Here is a 23,448-nt window from a genome sequence, read left to right as displayed (position 1 = left end):
CTCTCTTGTGCTGTGGCACATACCCTAAAAGGGAGGGGGGGTTCCTAATAGAAAATAATAAAAATTGCATCTAATAATTACATTCTTTAATTTTTCTCATACCAGGAATCTTTAAAAATATGATAAGCAGACCTGATGAAAAGGAAGAGGCCATTGCCTTAGAAATCCAGTCTGACATATTACTGATCCTGTCAGGTCTTTGTGAACACAATATTCAAAGGAAGGTATGTAATGTAAACCCAAACCTCAGATCTCCAAGTCTCCCAATACTATCCCTACTATCATAATGTTTCCCCTTTTTCCTAATCTTGTAGAATTTGGGCCAGGGAGGGGAGGATGACTCTGCAGGTAAACACACTTGCTACTAAGCCTGGCAACCTGAGTCCCATTTCTAGAATCCACATGACAAAAGGAGAAACTTGTCTTTGGCATCCAAACATGCAGCATGACACATACCTGCACTCTCACACACACACACACACACACACACACACACACACACACACAATTAATAAATAAATAAAATTTTAAAACCTAACTAAATTTTAATACTTTTTAATATTTTGAGTATCTTACATGCAATGAAATGCACAGGGCTTGAATATATATATATTTCAATAGCTGTTTTTGAATGTGTATAACACATTTTACCAATACTCCAATTGGAACATATAATATACACCACAATCTCATATCGGTATGACATTTACTTATCTACTCTGCAGTCACACCCCTACTTGCCTATAGTTTAGTTTTGCCAATCTTTATGTGAGTAAAATCACACAGTATTTGCTCTTCTGTATGTGTTTTTGTTATCCAGAAAGAAATAGCATGTACTTCTGAAATACATTCATATTGTTGTGTCTATCATTCCTCCTTATCACTCAGTGCTAATCTATAAACTATCAAAGTCTGCTTATCTTAGTGTATTGATAGACACTTAGGCTGTTTGTATTTGGACTGATTAGAACTAAAGCTTCAGTGGACATTCTTGAGCCAGTCTTTTGGGACATGTAATGCTTTCAGTTCATCTCAGTAAAAGACTAGGAGCAGAATCACAAGGCCTACAGTAGCAAATAGCATCCCTGCGAGCCTGTGTAGTTTGAACTATTGCTTGGAGTTTGAATTGTCTTTGTTTCTAAACCTAGAACTTTAAAATGATGCTTTAGTTCCTTCCCTTTGATACTTACTAGCTCCATAGTAAACTATGGAGTGTCATACAGTGATGATTTAGATAGGAGGAGATAGAATTGGAAAAAATAAAAATTAGAAAAAATTTGGCAGATTTAAACATTGTTTAGATTTGTTTATTTTTGTGTATGTGTTTTGCTCACTCATATGTCTGTATACTATATGATTGCCTGGTACAAAGTGTCAGAAGAGGGCATTGGATCCCCGGGAGTTAGGGGTGGTTGTAAGCTGCCACGTGGGTGTTGGTACTCAAATATGGGTCCTAGGAAAGAAAATTAATGCTCTTAATTGCTACTCTACTCCCATAAATAGATTTTTAAGGAGAGGCAATAGGAAGGAAAATTGGTTTAGTTCCAAACCTTGACATATAATGTGCTATTCTTTTCTGTCTTGTGCCTGCTTGTCTAGAATAATCATGATCTAAATGGAAACTAGAACAAAACAACATGAGAGTGAGAAAAATAATTGATAAGGGGAAAGATTGAGTGGTAGTAATTTTATACAAATGATTAAAGGTTTATGATCACTTATCTACTTATTCCCCTTTTGAGAACATTATAATATCTTCCATGGTACAGACTGATGCCTGAAAAAAAGTTCCTAAAATCACTAAGCTCCCATGTTGATCTTAAAGTGGTCCACATTATAATAATTTACCATAAAGAACTAATAATGCATGAGTACATTTTCTTAAAAACAAACTATTTTTTAGATAGGTTGATTTACTTATTTAATGTGTGTGACTGCTTTGCCTGCATGTATGTACATTCACCACATGTGCCCTCGGTTCCCTCAGATATCAGAAGAAGGTAACAGATTTCCTGAACCTGGAATTATGGGTGATTGTGAGCTACCATGTGGGTTCTGGGACAAGTGTTGTGAACTGCTGAACCACCCCTCTAGCTTCGAATGAGAACAATTTTTAACCATATTAAAAGTATTAGTTTGGAAACTAAGCAAAGTAGTTTGAAAACAACCAAATCATTGCTAGCATTATTTTCAGGTAGAAAAATAGGTTTAAGAGATAGGAGGAGGTAGAGAAGAGAACACTTATATATTTATTCCAAGAAATGATTAAACAACTCTATTCAGGGCTGGAGAAATGGCTCAGTGGTTAAAAGTGCCATCTACTCTTTCAGAGGTCCTGAGTTAAATTCCCAGGAACTACATGGTGCCTCACAACCATCTATAATGTGATCTGATGCCCTCTTCTGCAGATAAAGCACTCATACACAATAAGTAAATAAATAAATAAACAATAAACAAACAAACAAACAAATCTAAAGAAAGACCAACTCTATTCAACAGGAAATGTTTGGGAGTGAAGGAGTTGACATAGTCCTTCATGTAATGAAGACAGACCACAAGAAGTTACAGATTGGCCTGGGCCACAACGTCCTGCTCTTCAGTACTTTAGACTGCATTTGGTGAGTATTACTATGACCAAGAGAACACCCCAGTACAAGAAAGTTGAGTTTACAGCTGCCGTTTTCTTCCCTCGAAATTACACGAGAGCGATAAGCCAGTTCCTTTTCTGTTACATGGCCTGTCACTCAAGCAGGGAAGCCACTCGTTTCAGAACCTAGCTGCTGGTTCCAATTTACTCACATTCCAGCAGTGTAGGAAAACATAGAGATCCCCTGACTCATGCAGTGTGGTGCTACTGCTCTGGCTCCTTTAGACTCTCCGCTCTGTTCCATTGACATCCATTTAGCCTTTCTGTAGCTTTGTGTTGTCTTCAGAATTATGACTTTTAAATATACCTGGACACTTGGTACAATAATTGTTTCTCCTTGTTCCTTTTTCTTCTTAGCTTTTGTTGACAGCTTAGATGCGTTAAATGTTGTCAGAGTTCTCCAGAGAAACAAAATTGATTCATGTTATATGGAAAAGAATATTTATTGTAGGAATTGGCACAGTTATAAAGGCTGAAAAGTTCTAAGCTGGAAAAAAAAAATAGAACAAGCTAAATACCTATCTTAGCTTCTTTTCTAAATGCTGTGACAGAAGACCCTGACAAAAGGAACTTGAAGAAGAAAGAGTTTATTTTAGCTCACAATTCCAGGTTCCTGTCCATCACTGGAGAGGTCCAACTGTCAGGAACTTGAAGCAGCTAGTCACATTACATCCACAGTTGAGAGCAGAGGGAGAATAAATGTATGCATGCTTGTGCTCAGCTTGTTTTCTCCAGTCTGAGATAGCCCAGGGAGTGGAGCCGCCCACAGTGGATGGGTCTTCCCACCACAGATAATGTAATCAACGTAACCCCCAACAGAGTACTCCAACCAACTGGTCTCTTGTGTTAAAGAGGAAGCCATTTTTAATGAAGGAACAGGAAGCTGACCCTAGGTGGTTTTAATGCATTGAAGTAACAGATAACAGTCTGTTACTAATGATTGTCATCATTATTATAAAACAAAAAAATGCCAAATTGCTTGATTTTACCAAAGCCAGGCTCTGGGGTGAAAAGTTGGTAGCTCAGAGAGGCAGAGAAAGCATCCAGCTGACCTTCCTACTCAGCTCACATCCCAGAGGAAAAAGCCTTTCTTACTCAGCTCACATCAAAAATGGAAAAAGCCAAAAAGTCAAAAGCTAAAAGCCCCAAAGCTGGGGCTAGAGATATGGCTCAGAGGTTAAGAACACTGACTGCTCTTCCAGAGGTCCTGAGTTCAATTCCCAGCAACCACATGGTGGCTCCCAACCACCTATAATGTGATCTGATACCTTCTTCAGGCCTGCAGGTAGAGAACTGTATACATATTAATAAATAAATAAATCTTAAAAAAAAAAAAAAAAAAGCCCAAAAACTCATCCTCCTCCATGCCTTAAATACCCTTTTCTCAATGTCCCTCCTCTTTGTTTAATCCCTGCAGCTGGGTGCTTGTGTGGCTTCTTGACCTAGGGTTAACTTTATTCAATCCTGTTTACAGAAAACTGTTGGATTAAAGGTATGTTCTAGGGCTGAGCCACACCTCCACTACTTGTTTACAGTAAACAGAATGTACTTGGGTTAAAGATGTGTGTTAGAGCTGAGCCACACCAAACAAGAAACGGGTTTTTTACAGTTTACAAACTTGGGGTTCACAATAGGATCAAATATCCTGCAACAAATCGTTGTCTGTACTATTGGCAATAGCTTTGTCAGCTTACTAAGAAGACCACTGAGAAAAACAGTAGCAGTAGCCCTGGAAGCAGTTTCAGTCCCTCCCTGCATGCAGCCCAGTGGACCTAAATAGTAGGCACTGTGGCAAATGTCAAGTGCAAGGAGGAATGGCATCAAGAATCATCATGAAATTCAGCAGCACCAAACCATGACAGAGATGGTAAACAGATGAGCTTGAAGAAACAGTTACTATAGCAACTAACTAGAGGTCGTTAGGAGTCTGTGTCAGTATCATGAAAGTAAAGGAGAAAGTTCCACTTGCAACAAAAAAATTGTAGAGAAGAATTACTTGTTATTAGTTTTTTTTTTTTTTTTTAATGAGTTTAGGGTTGGAGAGGCAGCTTGGCTGTGAGAGTGCATGCTGCTCTTCCACAGGACCTAAATTATTTCCCAGCTCCGAGTTCATAAGTTCATAAGTGCCTGCAACTCCAGGTGCAAAGCTCCTGATGCCAGCCTCTAGCCTCCTCAGGTGCAGACACACACACACACACACACACACACACACACACACAAATAGTTAAAATTAAACTACACTTATAAAGCTTCTTCAGAGTTTCCATGTCTAAAGTGAAAATGAGTTAACTACTTGGTTTAGTGAATAAAGTGAAATCATTGCCTAACAATGCTGTCATAGGAAGAAGGCCAACAAGTTAAGTCTAACAGCAGATGTTTCATGAATGACTGCTCTCTTTTTGTTGAAGGTGCTGCATTTTGGGGTGTTATACTTCTGAGGATTATTTTCTTGAAGAGGAAGGGATTTTCCTACTTTTGGATATATTGGCAGTAAGTAATATCCACAGTGCTCCAACACGAAAGATAAATATGTCCAAACCAAGTAGCAGAAAACAGGGTCTGTGACTAAATGTGACCTAATCATATCAGATATAGTGAGGGTTATTTGTGTTGAGGTTTTTTTTTTTTTTTTTTTTTTTTTGCCGGGAGGGAGAGAGGAGACATGGTCTCTCTGTGTAGGACCGGCTGTCCTGGAATTGACTGGGTAGATCATCTGGCCTGGAACTCACAGAGATCCTCCTGCCTCTACCTCCTGAATGTGAGGATTAAAAGTGTGTGCCATCATGCCCAGCCAGCTACATTGTTTTAAATAAAATCTGTCCTGGATATTTCCAAAACACTTAGCATGTTAAGGGTTCTGAACATTCTTTCCGTTAAGGAATCAGTATGTGTAGCTCAGTGTTCTCAAAGGTGAGTAAACAGATGGTTTTTCTTCTGTTCCATCTACCTGCCAAGAAACAGCTTATGACAAGCTACTTTCTGTCCTGTATCAAACCTCTATCAAACAATCAATAACTTCTAGTTTTTTTCCCCAATATTAAAGCTATGGGTAACTCTAGAAAAAGCTGACCCTTTTAAAGAAGTGTTTGCAGTCCAGAGATAATATGAGGGTGTATGGTGTGTCAGGAGGGAGCTAGGAGTCATTACCATGAAGCTGTGGAGAGCAGATCTCAGCTCTATTGATTTGAATTAGAAGTGTAGTCAGTATTATAACAGAAGGAAGTCATGATTTGTTTCAGTAAAATTTTAAAAATCTCATGCAGAGTCATACCCATGTCAATATAATTTTCACACTTATTTTATTAACAGAATAACAAACCTACTTTGATTTGACAAACATTCCAAAATTATCTGTGTCTTACCATGTCCTTGAAAGGGAATTTTGTAAATTACTCTATTCATAGTGTTTTCCTCTATAAACCAGGATAACAAAAGTATCTGTCTCATCCCAGTGTAAAGAAGGTTAAATGAGTGACTGTGTGTGTATGTGTGTGTGTGTGTGTGTGTGTGTGTGTGTGTGTGTGTGAACTCAGTGATATGTACATGGATATGCGGTACATATGTGAACAAAGCTATGTTGGCCTAGATTGTGCCTATACACATTATTGTAATGTGTTTGCTAGGATTATGTTACTAAATTGTGCTTAAGTGTGCATCTAGTCAATAAATGTAAGAATGTTGTTACATCAGTTTCTCCTGAAAGTGAAGCACAGGAATAAAAAATACAGATGTACCTATAAAGGGGATTTATTAGAATGGTTTACAGGCTGGTCCACTAGTCCAACAATGGCTACCTACCAGTAAAAGGCCCAAGAATCTGCTAGTCTTTCAGTCCATGAGGCTGGTTGTCTCTTTTGGTCTTTAGTGTATGCCAGAATCCGGAAGAAATGGACTGTAATATCAGGAAGGAGTGGACTTGCTAGCAAGAGCAAGGAGGCAAAGAGAGCAAGCTTCCCTTTCCCATATTCTTTATTCCCTCCTAGTATAGGATGTGGCCCAGCTAAAGTGGATATTCCCACTTTAAATATTTAATTAAGAAAAAATCCCTCACAGGTGTATCCAGTCATTTGGATTTTCATTAATTCCAGATGTAGTCGGTGGACAACCAAGAATAGCAATCACATAAATTGACCACATTTGCAATTCAAACAAAAGGTTATGTGTCCTCCGTGCCAGAGGAGTTATCAACAAAGAGTGCTTTACATAGAAAATTTACTGTGTGGAACACACTGTTGTAGATGGGATTTCTTAATAATTATTAATTAGGTTTGTTCTTTGACAATTTCATGCATGTATACAATATAACCTCTTCACTCTCATCCCTCACCCTCTCTTACTTCTTTTCTTTTTTTTTTTTCTTACTTCTTTTCTATCCTGTCATCCGTCCCTCCTCCCTATAAATCTCTTTATTGATTTAATTTGTAGTATTTGCAAATACCCATTGGATGACTTACTGGGCATTGTCACAGTCAGACTGCTCAGAAAGACCTGGCTGGTAATCTAAATTTCTCTTTCAGTAAAATGCTCGTTCTTAGTATTCATTCCCATTTTTGTCATTTTCTGTTTCCTTGCAAAGCTGAACCAAAAAAAATTCTGTAATCTGATACTTGGAATAATGGTTGAATTTTGTGATAATCCCAAAACTTCTGCTCATGTCAATGCTTGGCGAGGGAAGAAAGACCTGACTGCTGCTAGTCTCCTAATTAAACTGTGGAGAAAAGAAGAAAAGGAACTAGGGGTAAAGCGTGATGAGAACGGCAGGATCGTTGGTAAGTGTGCTCTGAAGTTTCAGGAGAAACAATTAGAGGCCTGTCTCGAGAGCTTTAAAGAATACAGGAATGAATTCTGCACTGCAACCATCTGGCCCTGGGCTTTTTATTTATTTTTTGGGGGGGGGGGTTGGGAGACTATCAATGATTGCTTCTATTTCTGTAGGGACATTCTCCACAGTTGAGTGGAGAGTGGGATCTGACTTTCACACGAACTCCGGTGCCCCATATTTGACCACGTCCCCTGGAGGGGGACACCTGGTGACACTCAGAGTAAGAACAGCAGGTTACCAAGAAGAGACATGATACCCTATGAGCATATACAGGGGGAGGAGGTCCCCCTCAGAAACAGTCATAGGGGAGGGGAGTAAGGGGGAAATGGGAGGAAGGGAGGAATGGGAGGATACAAGGAATGGGATAACCATTGAGATGTAAGATGAATAAATTAATAAAAAAATAAAATAAAATAAAATAAAGAATACAGGAATGTCAGGATGCTTACTTACCTCATTTTGTGAGGTTGTTACAACAAGCTGCTGGGGACTTTGTGTCATAAATTATGAGTAACTGGGGTCTGAGGGGATAGCTCTGTCAGTAAAGGGTTGAAGGACCTGAGTTCTGTCCCAGAACCTCAAAAAGCAGAGCAAGCAAATGAACAAAAACAGGCTTCATCCTGGCTTTGGGGAAGCAGACTCATCTCCAGGCTCACTGTCCAGCCAGCAGGACCAAGTATGCCAGACCAGCTGCAGGCCCTGCCGCAAAAACAAACAAGCAAACAAGCAAGCAAAGGGGATCTTCTCTCTCTCTCTCTCTCTCTCTCTCTCTCTCTCTCTCTCGCTCTCCCTCTCTCTCTCTCTCTTTCTGTCTCTCTCTCGCTCCCCCCCCTGTCTCCTGTCTCCTCTCTCTCTCCCCCCACCCAATAAAATAAGTTGTGAAAAATTAGAACAAAATTGAGTAAGTTAATAGTAGGTTCACTTTTTATAGGCTATTTTAAAACATGGTATTTAACTATATTCTTTAACTCAGAAAGTAATGGTACTTCCTAAATAAATTTTGTTGTGGGGTTTTTTTTCTTTTCTTTTTGCTTTTATAGCTAGGTTCAATGATGTTCCATTTAGCAGTTAAATTTTGATAGATAAGTAGTGTTTGATATTTCACAGCATACTTTACAGTATTTTGTGTAGTAGTGTTTATGTATTTTCCTTTTTTACATGAAAGGGATTGTATTTTAGTAAAAACAAGGAAAATGTTCACAAGTTTTAACTGCCATGTTCTAATGAGGTTGGTGGTATCAGAATGTGTCAGTAACTTGTAGAATCTGTGATCCTGTCTTATATCTTATGAACCTTTCTCATTCAAATTGTGTTTAGTAAAACTATTAGTAATATCTATATTAAGTAATTAAAATACTACCACTTAGGATGATTTCTGTCTCTAATCTTTTTGTTCTCTGAGTTGTAAACTGAAATATCTGAGATAGCTTTTTCCTTTGTGGCATAATCCATTGAAACCGACCAAAATTGTTGAATCACGATTGGTTTGACATTATCCCATCTCTGGAACTTTATATTTGACAAGCTTTTTTACATTAAATTTTCACCTTTAGAGAAGGTTTAGCTGTAGGCTGCATAGAAGGCTCAGCAATTAAGAACACTTCCTACTCACTCAGAGGACCTGAGTTTGAATCCCAGCATCCAGGTGCAATCGCTCACAACTGCCCGTACCTCCAGATTCTGGAAGCCAGTGCCCTCTTCTGGCTGCCCTGGCACCCGCAAACATGAGGCATACACATGCCCAGACACACATACATAAGTAAAACAAGTCTTTAAAAATTTAAAACTGTATCTGTGGGTTTTTTTTTCTTTTGAGACAGGGTCCCCCTCTCTAGCCTCTGCTGTCCTGGAACTCTCTCTGTAGCCCAGGCTGGCCTCAAAACTCACAGAGCTCTACCTGTTTCTGCCTCCCACATTCTGGGATTAAAGGTGTGTGTCATTATGACCTATGTATCTATAATGTTTTATCTTACATAAATAAGAAAAAGCTATATAGTAACAATTACTGATTATGTTTTCAAAGTAGTAGCCACAACTGACAGTGTAGCAGCCATGGGCTGGTAGTGTTGCAGGGAGCTCAATGACACAATGCTTGCTTGCCAGTCCTAGGATGGATTCTTAGAAATTTAAAAAAAAAAAAAAAATAGCAAGGCACTAGTATGTTTTTGTTTTAATTTTAAAATATATATTTGTATTTTGGTCCATTTTACATATTGAATAAAATCTCAAATATTCACTGTGGCTTTTATCTCTGCCTTCTATGTTTCATAATACCCAATGATTAGATACAAAGAAACCTCTGTTAACTAGTTTTCAAAAAGAGCAAAAGATCATGCCCCTTCCTGCTAACTGCCCATCGATTGCAGTGATGGAGGTTGCTGAGAACATCAGAGCAAAAATTTATGCCGTGTTGGGCAAACTAGGTAAGAAACCCCTGAAGTTCACAAGCATTTTTGTTTGAGGAGTATGGCTGCACTTGCTTTTGTTGCAGAGTCCAGTGACACACAGGAATAAAGTCTCTTTCTACAATAAATGCATGTTTCCTCATGACCTCAGTGCCCAAGTTATAACACCAACCAAAATTTCAAATTTTGCAATGTGGAGCACCAGGAGCAGTTCTTTTTAGCTTTCCAGGCAATTTCAGTGTGTAGCAGGACCATGAGCAGTTCATTCAGATATGTAGGCTTAAATGTTGGCATTCTGAATTATCTCAATGTTTAAAGTCTTTGCTTCCTATCCAGGGAAAAGTTCCCATTTGCTCTTTAGCTTCTGATAGTAAAATCTCTTTGACTATGATCGAAAGAGAATGAGTTCTCTGCTAATGACTGTGGAAGCGTAACCTGGCAGGAAAATTTGTTGAACGAGTATCTATTTGCATTTGTTTTTACTATAGGGATACGATGCTTCAAATAAATTGCTACTGTTAAAATAATTCTCTCTGTACAAACTTTGATAGATTTTGAAAACTTACCTGGCCTGTCTGCTGAAGATTTTGTCACCCTCTGTATAATACACAGATACCTCGATTTTAAAGTAAGTACCATTTCAATAACTTAAAATCTATTATGTCACAAACAAATTGGGAAATAAAAGATATGTCCATAACTGGGACAGTTGTTTAAATACTCTAGTATTCTCTTTATATTTTTCATATTATGATTAAGTAAGCATAGCACTCTTTGGGTTTCTTCCACGGGACAAGATTTTATATAACTGACAGCCACATACTTCACAGTAGTACAACAGGGTAGCTGTACATAGAAACTGACTAATGGCTGTGACTGCATGCACAAAGCCTGCACAAGAGAAAACCAGGCCATCTCATCGCGGATCAGGGAATCCCACGGCCAGCTGAGAAGCTAGGGGCAGTTGAAGCTGCTAGGAGTGGGTGGCTGTTTTCGTGAGTGTTGCTCCCCTGATAGGTCACCCACACTCCAGTAGAGGACCCTACATCTGTATGCACACTGACAGTACTAGTGGATTTCATGGATTGCTGTCTGTTTTAAAAAGAGACACGGGAAAACGAGAGGGAAAAGTCAGGAGTGGGGTAGTACAGGAATTGGAGGAGAGGAAATGGGAGTGGAGCATATAAATTCATATAAATTCAGTATATGAATGTATGAAATTTTCAGTCAGTCCAATTGCTAGCTTATAGGAAAAGATGAATATCATGACAGAGTCATTCTGAAGCCTGGCAGGATTTTAAAAATAGAGTCTTTACTGTTTGGAAAGCAGTAGAGCTAGAGGGAAGCACGTTATTGCTTATTGAAGTATTAATTCTTACTGATGTATTTTTTATCATTTCTTCATGTCATAAATCAAATCTCACTTAAAAGCAGTTAGGTTGCTTAGCTCTTTGCTAAGTGAACTGAGTAGAATGTCTTTGAAATCTCAGGAAAATCCTCTGAAATAAACATTTTATTTCTGTTAATGTTCGGATTATATACTTGGATATTGTAAATGAAGAGACGTAGACATAATGCTATTGCGCACTGTGTCAAGATTCAAATGCTGATTTCTGTGCCCCATAGCTGCTTGCAATCTTATTCTGAGAACCTCCTGCCTCAGTATTGTGTAAACACTGCTCCCCAGTTGTCCCCTGATATTCCATTAAAGCGGCTTACAGCCAGTTGCTGAGCAGGGGAGAGAATAGAGCTCTACTCCCTGCCAGCCAGGGGACAGGAAGAGAGGGGAAGCAGAGGTTCAGCTACAGGCAAATGTCCAGGAGAGACATCAGGAGAGAGCAGCTGAGCAGAGAAAGCCACAAAGTGCAGGATTCTCAGGGATTTACACTGAGAGGAAGCCAGATTAGCATAGAAGTTGAGAACAGATTAATACTGCTCAATTCTTCTGCTGTGAATCTGGTTAAATAAATAACATAGTCCAGTCTCAATTATTTGGGTGCTAGCTGGCTTAAGAGAGAAACTGCAGTATGCACAATTTTAAAACTAACACTAAAAAAGAAGTCTTTTTTCAAACAACAAAAAAACAAGTTGCATTTCTGTTTTAGATGACATAGCTGTTTCTCTAGTTCTCTGCATAGATTTTGGCGAGATAAAACCTTGAGATTTAGTTACATGCCTATGCGAGTAGGTAAACACCAGGACGCCTTTTCTAGGGCTCCCATGTTCCTTCAAGTTCAGCATGGCCTAGCCTTCATTAGAGGGCTGGAAGGAGGAATAGCATGAGGACTTCGGAAAGCCAAGCTTGAATTGCAGCATCTGCAGCCGTGAAAGGGAACAAACTATAAGGCAGAATCCTCAGGTGTAGCTGCTGTCTTATCAGTCTCAGCACATCTATCTAACTGATTCCCGAGAAGAGCAAAATGACCGGCACATAAAGAATTATGTAAGATGGCTTCACTTACTTTTGTTAGCCTAACTTTCTCAACCTAAACTTTGCCATGACAGGTTGGAGAAATATGGAATGAAATATGTGAAGAAGTAAAGTTGGAAAACTTAAAGTTAGTCACTGCCGATGAGAAATCTTTGCAGTCTATTATAGCAGCAACAGAAAATATTGGAAAGATGGTTGCTTCCTTGCAAAATGAGATGATTGAAAGCCAAGCACGCCAAGATGTGCAAAACGAACAAAGAGTATATGCAAAAGTAAGCCAACAATACCCGAGACACACGTTGTTAATTTCAGTGTATAAACTGGATGAAGTTACTCATAAAATATATTTGTCCTATTTGTAAATATGTCAACATTCAATCATTTTCCTTTCTATAATAGTTATTTTCAATGTCCTTGTGCAATTTTAAAAGAAACCACGCAATTAATAGTTTAAAACCCTATTACTACTGTCAGCATTGCTTTTAGTATTCCAATTTATTTTTTTGTTGTCTTTTTTCTGTGTGTATATGTGGTATATGCATGTGTACATATTTATGTGCATGGAGGTGTGTACCTAAAGGCGGAAGCCAGAGGTGAGTGTTGGGTATCTTTATGATCTCTCTCCATGGGTTGGTTGGTTGTTGGTTTTTCTGAGCCCAGAGCTTGTGATTTAGCTCCATTGAGAGGCCAGGAAGTCCCAGAGATCCTCCTGCCTCCCAACCGCCACTGGGATAACTGGCATAGGCCACCACAGCAGGCTTTGTATGTGGGCGCTGGGGACGTGAACTCAGGGCTTCATGCTTGCACAGCAAGCAACTCACTGGCTGAGTCATTTTCCAGCCTTGTAATTTGATTTTTTTCTCTTATATTTTAGAAGGTAAAGAGATAAAGATAAAGAGATACTTGTCACAGTTCTGTTTTTGAAATGTTTAACAGGGTAACCTCTTTAAATATATACTTTAAATACATCCTGACAGCTCATCTGTAAGGGAATGCACAGCTTCCTAGGGAGATACGGTTGTCTTTCACACCTCCCTTCTGTCACAGACCTTTACTGTTTTGCCAACTATAGGCGTGTCCATCAGCTTCCTCCTCGCCTGAATGCCAAAACACTTATGAGTATCTCTTCTATACATGCCTAGGAAAACTGGTCTGACTTCAGCTAAACAGAGAAGTCAGCCAGGAAAACAGCCATTTCCCTTAAACTTTGCACAGGCAAGAAGCTATAACATTGTTTGTTTGTTCATTTGTTTTACCAGCTAAGAGACATTTAAACAAAGTTATCCATGGACAGGGAGGCATCACTGCTTTGTCTTGGTTCTCTATGAGTACAGCTAAGCACTGTACCTCCTTGGGATGATCTCCAAAGTGTTGTCTATTGCCTGATATTTCCACATAGACTGTTGCCTGTTTGGCTCTATAGCTTAGGATCTGCATCCATTCACCTCTGAATGCCGCCCCACTGATAATTATTTCAAAGTTTTGCTTGCACAAAGTTTTTATGACATGAGTACTGTCATAAGCCGGTTGATCTGCTCAGAGCTAGGAAGAAAATGTGGAGCTTATGCTGCCTCGTGGCCATTAGTTTGTTTAAATCACAGAACCTTTGCCATTTTGACTGAATAGTTACTGGCATGCATCTGTTCCCACTTTTTGAGGAAATTGTTTAATCACATATTCTTAAGTACTAGGAGCACTGTATTTACAGTGGTGTCTGTGTATTTATATGGTGCGCACACACGCCGATGGCATGTGGCCTCTGATCATACATTCCATGAGAAGGCTGTTAAGAAATGCAGAGTGTGGGTTAGCAGCTCCCCTTCCAGACAGCACTAGCACACTGGATTTAGCAATCTCACAAAATGTTTACCTTGTTGCAGTCACAGATTAAAAGTAATTTTACTGACATAATTTTGCCTAAACTAAATTTGGCCAACAGAATCTTTTTTTTTTTCACCTGTGAATTTCTTTTCACATCCTGTATTTAGTTTCCTCTAGACTATGTCTTCACGAACAGAAACTATGGAAAGTGTTCAGTCTGGCTGGCACTGGTCATTACTAAACTGTTTTCAGTAGTTTGCTTTACATTCCACAGAAAATTATTCAAAGTCTCACCACAAAATGGATAGCCTTTTTCATTTTAAGACTTTTCTTTTAAAGCAAGGCTTCTCGATAGCCCTGATTGTCCTAAAACTCACTTTGTAGAGCAGGCTAGCCTAGACCTGAAACATTTCTGTGAACTTCTGCTTCCAGAGTGCTCAGATTAAAGGCTTGCCCAAGCATGCCCAGCAATACTTGATGTTTTAATTGTGTTATATGTTTTAATTTATTTTTCAGTCAACCTCAATTTTTTCTTTAGCAAAGGGAGGAGATTCCTTTAAAACAGGGACTTCTGAGTCCTTTAGTATGTTTCATGGGAACTGAAATTCCTAATTTTCTTATTTGTTTCAGATACAGGCCACACATAAGCAAAGAGAGCTGGCTAATAAGTCATGGGAAAACTTCTTGGCTAGAACATCAAATGCCAAAACATTAAAGGTAGGATTTTCTAAGCCCTAGCAGTATGCACCACAACCTGCCAATCATAAGGAAAAGGTTTTTTGAAGAAGGAATATTCATTTCCATTTTTCCTGGAATGTTCTGTAGGATGCTACCACTGTTAGAGCCTTGCTGGCTCCTTAGACTGACAACTTAAAGCACAGCTTACAAATGAAAAATGCTGCTTTGCATTTCATTTGACTTAACACTAGGAAGCCAGGGAAGTGTTCTTGAAAAATTTGAGGATGATAGCCTGAGAGAGCTGCTCTGCCTTCTGAGCCCTCTCACTGAAGGGTTTCATTTGCAGCAGAGTGAGGAAGTTGAGAACAAGTGTACAGCCTCTGTACAGACCGTCAGACCGTCGACTGTTAATGCCCGGCTAGTGCTCTGGAGAGGGTCCAGGGTAATTTCTCTGGGGTTGGATTGCGGATGCCCTTCTAGTTCACTTTATCTCTTGGGTGACCAGAGCTGATGGCTCAGGCAACTGATCAGGATTGAAAGAAGAAAAAGGAAAGAAAGAGAAAAAGAGCCCAAGGTTTCTTCTCTAGGGACTGGCTGTACTGCAGCTGAGGAGAACTTAAACTGACCACCTTTTTTCATATGGCTGAGGCTGTAAAAGCGGCTTCTGGCTGGAAACTGCACGGGGTCCTAAAAGGAGGCTCTTTGATCTGTAGATAGGCCTCTTTGCGGAGATCTCCAGTAAGTTGGTGTAAACTTAGACTTATCAGCCATAGAAGGCTGATGCCCCTGAGTCTGCTAACTTATTTGCTAATCTATAGAGAAATAAGAAGTAAGAGAGAGAGATAGAAAATAAACCACTCACACACATACATTCAAGAAAAGAGGACCAGGAGAAAAGGTGGATGAAGTCAGACATTTTAACTTCAACTGAAGTTAATCTGCACAATCTTTTCTCCTCTGTTCTCCCTCATTCTCTCCTCTGTTCTCCTTCATTTTCTCCTTTGTTCCCCTTCACTTCTCTCTCATTCTCCTTCCTTTTCTCCTTTTCTCTTTTTTCTCTTACTCACGTTTATTGTAGCCCATATATATACTTCTGAGAAAAGGGAATTACCTCATAGTTAGAAGAGTACAATTAATCACAAAAGCAGGTGAATTCTAAAATACAACAGGTTACATGCTTTAAATCTAAACATTTCTTATCTATATATCCATTACATAAGTTCATGGCGAGTTCAAAATGACGAAGGTTGGCAGGGTCTAAGGTTAACAGGGTCTGAAACTTACAAGAGTATACAACCTATCAGTTAGGATGGACCTGACTATACATTGTCCAGCTATCTCTTAGTTCATATGAGCTCAGGACAATAATTTTGTCTGCCTTTCATTATAAGAAACAGAGTAAATTCAGACATCTCTAGGTAACTTCATTCTACATAGGTTCACATGGAGTTTAAACAAATTTGGCTATATTTATGGTCAAATACCAGGATTCGTGGTGCCATCTGCGGTGGAGGCTTATCTGAAGCCACAAATCTGCTGGTAGGCTATCCTAAGTGAGGCATCTGGAGGTCCACAAAGGTATTTATTGCAGCCATAACCTAACTTTAACTTTTAAAACTATTTGAGCCAAATCAGCAATTCCATAATCAGGGATTAATTCATCTGCATAACAAAAAGTACATTTTCAATAAGATCCTCTAGGAAGTTTGCTCAATCAGAGCTGGTCAGTACCCAGAAGATAACAGTTCACACCAATGCCAGATGTATTTATTTTTGGTTTTTCGAGACAGGGTTTCTCTGTGTAATCTTGGCTATCCTGGACTCGCTTTGTAGACCGGGCTGGCCATGAATGTAGTCCTGGCTGTCCTGGACTCACTTTGTAGACCAAGCTGGCCTTAGACTCACAGTGATTCACCTGCCTCTGCCTCCCTGGGTGCTGGGATTAAAGGCATGCGCCACCATGCCTGGCTCTAATGCCAGATTTCAGAGAGATGCAGTAGTGCACAATTGACAGGGTAGTCAGAGGTTGGAAGCAGTTCTGGGGTACATCACAATACAGACCTTGCAAATATGGATCACCTCCAGAGATCTCTCATGCCTCCTGGACTTTCCCAAATCAATGGCTCCTGACAGCATGTCAGAGGCTGGAAGCAGTTTTGGGGTACATCGTGGTATAAGACCTTGCAAACACCAGATCACCTCCTAGACAGCCCACATGCCTAGTGAGCTCCCTGAACAGGGCGGCTCTTGGCATCCGACCTTGCTGTACTGGCAATTAATGCTGTTTTCTTTCTAATTTAAACATTTCAGAAAGCAAAAAGGCTTCAAGAAAAGGCTATAGAATCCTCTAAATACGCTGAACGACCACATAATGCCACCTATCACCAAACACTTATTAAAGGCCTTAACACAACGGTAAGATGATTTTTTTCCCACATCTCTTAAATGTAAAATTTGGGCTGCCAAAATGTTGTTTTTATGCTTATGTTTGCCTCATATATCTTGCTTTTTGTTGTTCAAATTCCCCATCGTGAAGGCATATTTGTCTCTAAGGTACTTGTTTGTCTCCCTTATCCCTAGTCCTAGTGCTAGATTAGAGCAGAGTCCCCTCTAGGCCCCGCCCAGGGTTCCTCAGAAGGCGCTGCCAGCTCTGCTCAAGGCTGTGGTTGGCTCACTTGTAGGATAAGCACAATTCTCCTTTGCCTGTAAGTAGACCAGTGCCACATACCAGTGTTGCTAGTGATCTCTCTTGTTCACAGTGTGTGCCCCACCCCCTACAAACTAGTAGGGAATGGAAGAACGCAAGCCCACTTTCCTGACACCAAAGTCCTTATCACTCTCCTAGGTCACACTGTCTCTTATGTCTTATGCTTGGTCTCTTTTTCAAAGCAAAGCATAGGAGATGTGGACTTTTTTTTTTTTTTAAGGTAGCTGTATTGGTTTTTTTTTATTATTATTAATTTATTCTTGTTACATCTCAATGGTTATCTCATCTCTTGTATCCTCCCATTCTTCCCTCCCTCCCATTTTCCCCTTACTCCCCTCCCCTATGATTGTGCCTGAGGGGGATTACTTCCCCCTGTATATGCTCATAGGATATCAAGTCTCTTCTTGGTAACCTGCTGTCCTTCCTCTGAGTGCCTTCAGGTCTCCCCCTCCAGGGGACATGGTCAAATGTGAGGCACAAGAGTACGTGAGAAAGTCATATCCCACTCTCCACTCAACTGTGGAGAATGTTCTGACCATTGGCTAGATCTGGGTAGGGCTTTAAAGTTTACCACCTGTATTGTCCTTGGCTGGTGCCTTAGTTTGAGCGGGACACCTGGGCCCAAATCTGCCTATCATAATGTTCTACTTGTAGGTTTCTAGGACCCTCTGGATCCTTCTACTTTGCTATTCTCCCATGCTTCTCTCATCTAGAGTCCTAATAGGATGTCCTCCCCTCTGTCCCAGTTTCCTGGTAAGTGAAGGCTTTTGTGGGACATGCCTCTTGGGCTAATATGCAGATATAAGTGAGTATATACCATTTGAGTCTTTCTGCTTCTGGGTTAACTCACTCATTATGATCATTTCTAGCTCAATCCATTTGTCCACAAATTTCGGGAATTCCTTGTTTTAATAGCTGAGTAGTATTCCATAGTGTATATGTACCACAGTTTCTTTATCCGCTCTTCTACTGAGGGACACTTAGGCTGTTTCCATGTTCTGGCTATTATGAATAAGGCTGCTATGAACATGGTTGAGCAAATTTTCTTGTTGTGGGCTGGAGCATCTTCTGGGTATATTCCAAGGAGTGGAATAGCTGGGTCTTGAGGAAGCCCTATTCCCATTTTTCTGAGATAGCACCAGATAGATTTCCAAAGTGGCTGTGATAGTTTGCATTCCCACCAGCAATGAAGGAGTGTTCCTCTCTCCCCACATCCTCGCCAACATGTGGTGTCACTTGAATTTTTGATCTTAGCCATTCTGATGGGTGTAAGATGGAATCTCAGAGTTGTTTTGATTTGCATTTCCCTGATGACTAAGGAGGTTGAGCATTTCTTTAAGTGTTTCTCAGCCATTTGATATTCCTCTGTTGAGAATTCTCTGTTTAGTTCCAAGCCCCATTTCTCAATTGGGTTGTTTGGTTTGGTGGTGTTTAGATTCTTGAGTTCTTTATATATTTTGGATATTAGACCTTTGTCAGATGTAGGGTTGGTGAAGATCTTTTCCCAGTCTGTAGGCTGTCGCTTTGTTCTCTTGACAGTGTCTCCTGCCTTACAGAAGTTTCTCAGCCTCGTGAGGTCCCATTTATTAATTGTTGACATTAAGGCCTGGGCTGTTGGTGTTCTGTTCAGGAAGTTGTCTCCTGTGCCAATATGTTCCAGGCTCTTCCCCACTTTTTCTTCTAAGTGGCTTAGTGTCTCTGGTTTTATGTTGAGGTCTTTAATCCACTTGGATTTGAGTTTTGTGCAAGGTGACAAATATGGGTCCAGTTTCATTTTTTTATACATAGACCTCCAGATAGACCAGCACCATTTGTTCATACTTTTCTATTATTAAAAAGATACTTTATTTTATGTTTGTTTGTTTGTTTGTTTGTTCACTTTACATCGCAATTGTAGCCCAGTCCCTCACGGCCTCCAAGTCCCTCCTTCCTCCCCTTCTTCCCTCATCTTTAGGTGTTTGTCTTTTCCTTTTCCAGGTACCTTCGGGTCGGGTGGTGACAGTGGAAAGCACCCCTGTTCGATTACTGGGAGGACCTCTGGCTGACACAGACATTGCTCTTAAAAAACTGCCTGTTCGTGGAGGAGCCTTGCAGCGGGTGAAAGTGAAGACGCTGAATGAGTCTAAAAAGAGCATCCCCATCTGAAGTGCCCTGTGGCCTTCCGAAATAAAGCTTGCCTGGAACTTTCTAGCTAAGTGTATATTTATATACAAATGGAAGGCAAACGTTTAGAGCAAGTGTTTTAGTAAAATATTACAAAAATCCAAGTCAGGATAATATAGCTTATTTTTATTGACAACACCAGCATATGTATCAGAAAAGCTGTCGCCACTATCCCTTATCTGAAGTTGTAAAGTTCGTTTATCAGTTAGGACTTTTGGCTCTCCATCAATTACCCCAAACATCTAAAGGACGTTTTTGTGGACTTTGTTTCACCTACCATGAGTGATTTAGAATGTGGACACTGTTAGATCAAATGGGCTGGAGCTGAGTTAGTAGGCATTCCAGCAGCCCTACCTTATGTTCATCCAGCGTGAGGCCACCGCTCTGAGGACATCACACTTTTCTGCTTTTCTTTCTCTCTCCATATGCCGAACAAGCTCCTCTTGAGGTCTAGTGGATGCTGCCTAGGCTGCCCTTTCTGAGAGATGGACAGTCTTATTTTCTTCCATGATTTAGCTGAGACAAAATTTCAGGCTTTCAAACTGAAATATGTACTAATCAAGTAAATAAAACATGTAGTATGGAATCAGATTAGCTGTTCTGTGACTCCATATCCTTAAGGTTTTGTTGGGGTTTTTTTTGTTTTGTTTTGTTTTTGCAAATTCACCAATTATGTGTTAAGTTAAATGAACTTAGCATAAACCCAAACCCATGAAACAGACTTTGAGTCTACAGTAGTCAAAGTACAAGATAGATAGATAGATAGATAGATAGATAGATAGATAAAATGCTGGTGCATATTGACCACATGCAGAAAGCATCAACAGCGGCTTTCTCCTTCTTGATAAAGCCAGCCTGCGCCAGCTCCAGCACACAGGCCTTCCAGTGAGCCTAGCTGAGTCTTCCTTGTGCTGTGTTCCATCATAGGGAACACACTCCCCCCAGTCCTAGCTTTTCTGTGTGTCTGCCTGTCGTTTCTTCACTCCCATATTTCCCCAGTCAGGTTTCCATGTCCAAACAGTATAGGACATGGCAATTTACTGGGAGAAATTTTTAACATAACTAAAGCATTAAAAATGCTTGCAATACTCATGTTAGCAAATGTTATTTTTTAATTAAAAAAAAATGTATTTGTGTGTGTGTGTGTGTGTGTGTGTGTGTGTGCGCGCGCGCTTCACATGCAAACGGGGCAGAAGGACAATTTGTAGGCATCTCTCCTTCCACCATGAGGAGCCTAGTGCTAGGACATGGTGGTAAGCACTTTTACCCACTGAATTATCTCTCCAGCCTAAATGCTCCTACGGTGTAGCAGAAGATAATTTAGGAGAATGAGGAGACCATTTGTAGTCAATTTAGGTTGGAAGGCTAACCCCTAATTTTATTAATTAAAGCTGAAATGGTTATCACTGATGAAACATGATTTTTATAGTTACTATGGGTGATTAATGACAACTGTTCAGACAAATTTTAAGCCAAAATTACATAGTCGTGCTTTATGGCACTGAACTATTAAACTGTAATCATTTGCACACAGATTATGAAAATCACTAAACTGTTTCCTACGGGAAACTATGATACCTCTTGAGCCTACCTATAGAAAAAAGAATTTATGCTGATTTCTAAGGCTTAGAGCTCCTCCCTTAGTGGGCAAAATATTTTTAACATAAAAACATATTGGACCTACAGTCTCACTCTGTTTGCTACCCAGCTGATATATTATTACACAAAACTTAGTTACACAAAGTAATACTTGTCAAGTAGTATTTGAAGGACTAAGAGGTTTTTCATTAAACAATGAAGGTTCTTAACCTGCAATTCATGTGCTCTCCTTAAATTTGTGTGTGTGTGTGTGTGTGTGTGTGTGTGTGTGTGTGTACAGCCCTTATCAAAGCCCTACTATTACTTCATGAGAATTTCAGTGTGGTCCAAACTCAGAGAACACGCCTTTTTTAATTCAGGGTTTATTCTTGGATCAAGTCAAGCCATCAGACAGTTACATATTTTCTCAGTATTATTTTTTGCTGTTTGGGGGGTGGGGGCAGAAGGTGGATGATACAGGATTTCTTTGTGTACTCCTGGCTGTCCTGGAACTATTTTTGTAGACCAGGCTGGCTTCAAACTCAGAAATCTGCCTGCCTCTGCCCCTTGAGTGCTGGGATGAATGGCAGGTGCTGCCACCACCCTGCTATTTTTGCTGCTTTTAAGTTTGCTTATATTTACTTTTGTACAGAGAAGAATGTGTCACCATCATCGAAACACTTGAAAACATCATTTACATCATGATAGCCATTACAGAAATCTATAGAGCAGATTTCTGTTGGTTCTTTGTCCTGGAAAAGTGTGAGGATTTCCTAAACATCTGGTTTGGTTCTTCTTGGGGGAAAGAAAAAGAATTGTCAAAGTGCTTTGACTCCCTCTTCAGTTGGAAAATTAGATTTCTCGCTAATTTTCAGGTCTCTATCAAGGGTATAGGCTGGGGTGGGCAGAGGCCAGCCTTGGGAACCTCCCTCTACTACTCATATTTTATTTTGTGAGGCAGGGTTTCTTACTTACCTCTGAGCTCACCAATTCTATTAGCCTGGCTGTGCAGGAAGTCCCAGGGATCCTCCTGCCTCCCCTTTCCCAGGTCTGGGTTTACAGACACATGTTCTTCTGCCTGAGGGTCTGGTCTTAGGCCCTCAGGTTCGTGCCCCAAACACTTTACCAACTTGAGTTCCTCCCAAACTCCCAAAGTACTGCTTGATGGCATACAACCAAATTATCAATATAAACCATAATTGTGTCTGAATCCCTTCCTGGAGTCATTTCCCACCATGCCAATTCATCGTCAGCTATGTGTCATTCTTTTGTTTGGTACATTTCTTTAACGCTTCATACTGTTTGTGGAATATGGGGTGAGTTGTAACTAACATAAAAATAAGCATAGCATAAAATCTGACTTCACTTAATAGCGAGGCAAAAATTCTTTCATGCTGTAGTTTGCTAAATTGTAGCATCTTCATTCCCGCCCGTGTTGTAGCCGCCTAAACTCTGCAGCCCCTCCACTGAGACCCTACTTTACCTCCTAGCATGGCTGCAGCTTTTCTGTTAACACCACCTCTTAGCATATCAAAAAAGTTTGACTCCAAGTCTCCATCTTGACTATAAGGTGAAATTAAGTTCAAGTTCTCAGGCCCTACGTGCCTGAAACCAGGAAGGTTCAATGCCTGCTGCTTGGAATAAAACAATAGATGATAAGTACATGTTCTGCTTGGGTTAAAGATGAATGTATGGTCTATTAGAGTTAAGACCATAATACTCGGGCCTGGAGAGATGGCTCAGAGGTTAAGAGCACTGACTGCTCTTCCAGAGGTTATGAGTTCAATTCCCAGCAACCACATGGTGGCTCACAACCATCTATAACCCCTGTGCCCTGCATGCCCACAGCATACACACACACACACACACACACACACACTCACACACACACACACACACACACACACTCACACAGACACTCACGGAACACATCCATCCACATAAAAATGTTAAAGAATTATACCATAAGTGTTTTTGTCCTTAATACATAGAAAAATATTTAATATATAAGGAGGATTAGTGCTGAAATGTATATTTCAGAAGGCAAGCAGGACATTACATCAAGATTAAATATCACTTTCAGATACTGGCACTAGTTGGGAAAGTTTTTAAGTCAATATAAAGCTACCAGATACTTTATAAAATTTACTTCACTGACTAGTAAAAAAATACTTTCATTTGAAGTAGTATTTTAAA

At 40.0% G+C, this 23,448-nt stretch overlaps 1 protein-coding gene across 1 annotated transcript in view; it reads left to right on the top strand.

Moving 5' to 3' along the window:
* Cfap69 (cilia and flagella associated protein 69) overlaps positions 1-19,666 on the top strand; it is a 51,845-nt gene extending 32,179 nt beyond the window's left edge. Inside the window, exons 14-23 of the mRNA XM_051152024.1 lie at positions 106-224; positions 2,500-2,618; positions 5,056-5,137; positions 7,224-7,416; positions 9,755-9,892; positions 10,426-10,502; positions 12,380-12,577; positions 14,757-14,843; positions 17,115-17,219; positions 19,489-19,666. Coding sequence (XP_051007981.1) covers positions 106-224; positions 2,500-2,618; positions 5,056-5,137; positions 7,224-7,416; positions 9,755-9,892; positions 10,426-10,502; positions 12,380-12,577; positions 14,757-14,843; positions 17,115-17,219; positions 19,489-19,656 — 1,286 coding nt within the window. The 3' untranslated portion in view covers positions 19,657-19,666. The remainder of the gene's footprint in view (positions 1-105; positions 225-2,499; positions 2,619-5,055; positions 5,138-7,223; positions 7,417-9,754; positions 9,893-10,425; positions 10,503-12,379; positions 12,578-14,756; positions 14,844-17,114; positions 17,220-19,488) is intronic.
* Positions 19,667-23,448: the final 3,782 nt, after the last annotated feature.

This window comes from Acomys russatus, chromosome 10, assembly GCF_903995435.1.
Source record: "Acomys russatus chromosome 10, mAcoRus1.1, whole genome shotgun sequence".
NCBI lineage: Eukaryota > Metazoa > Chordata > Mammalia > Rodentia > Muridae > Acomys > Acomys russatus.
Note: the sequence above shows the minus strand (reverse complement) of the source record. Positions and strands in the feature narration are given on the sequence as shown.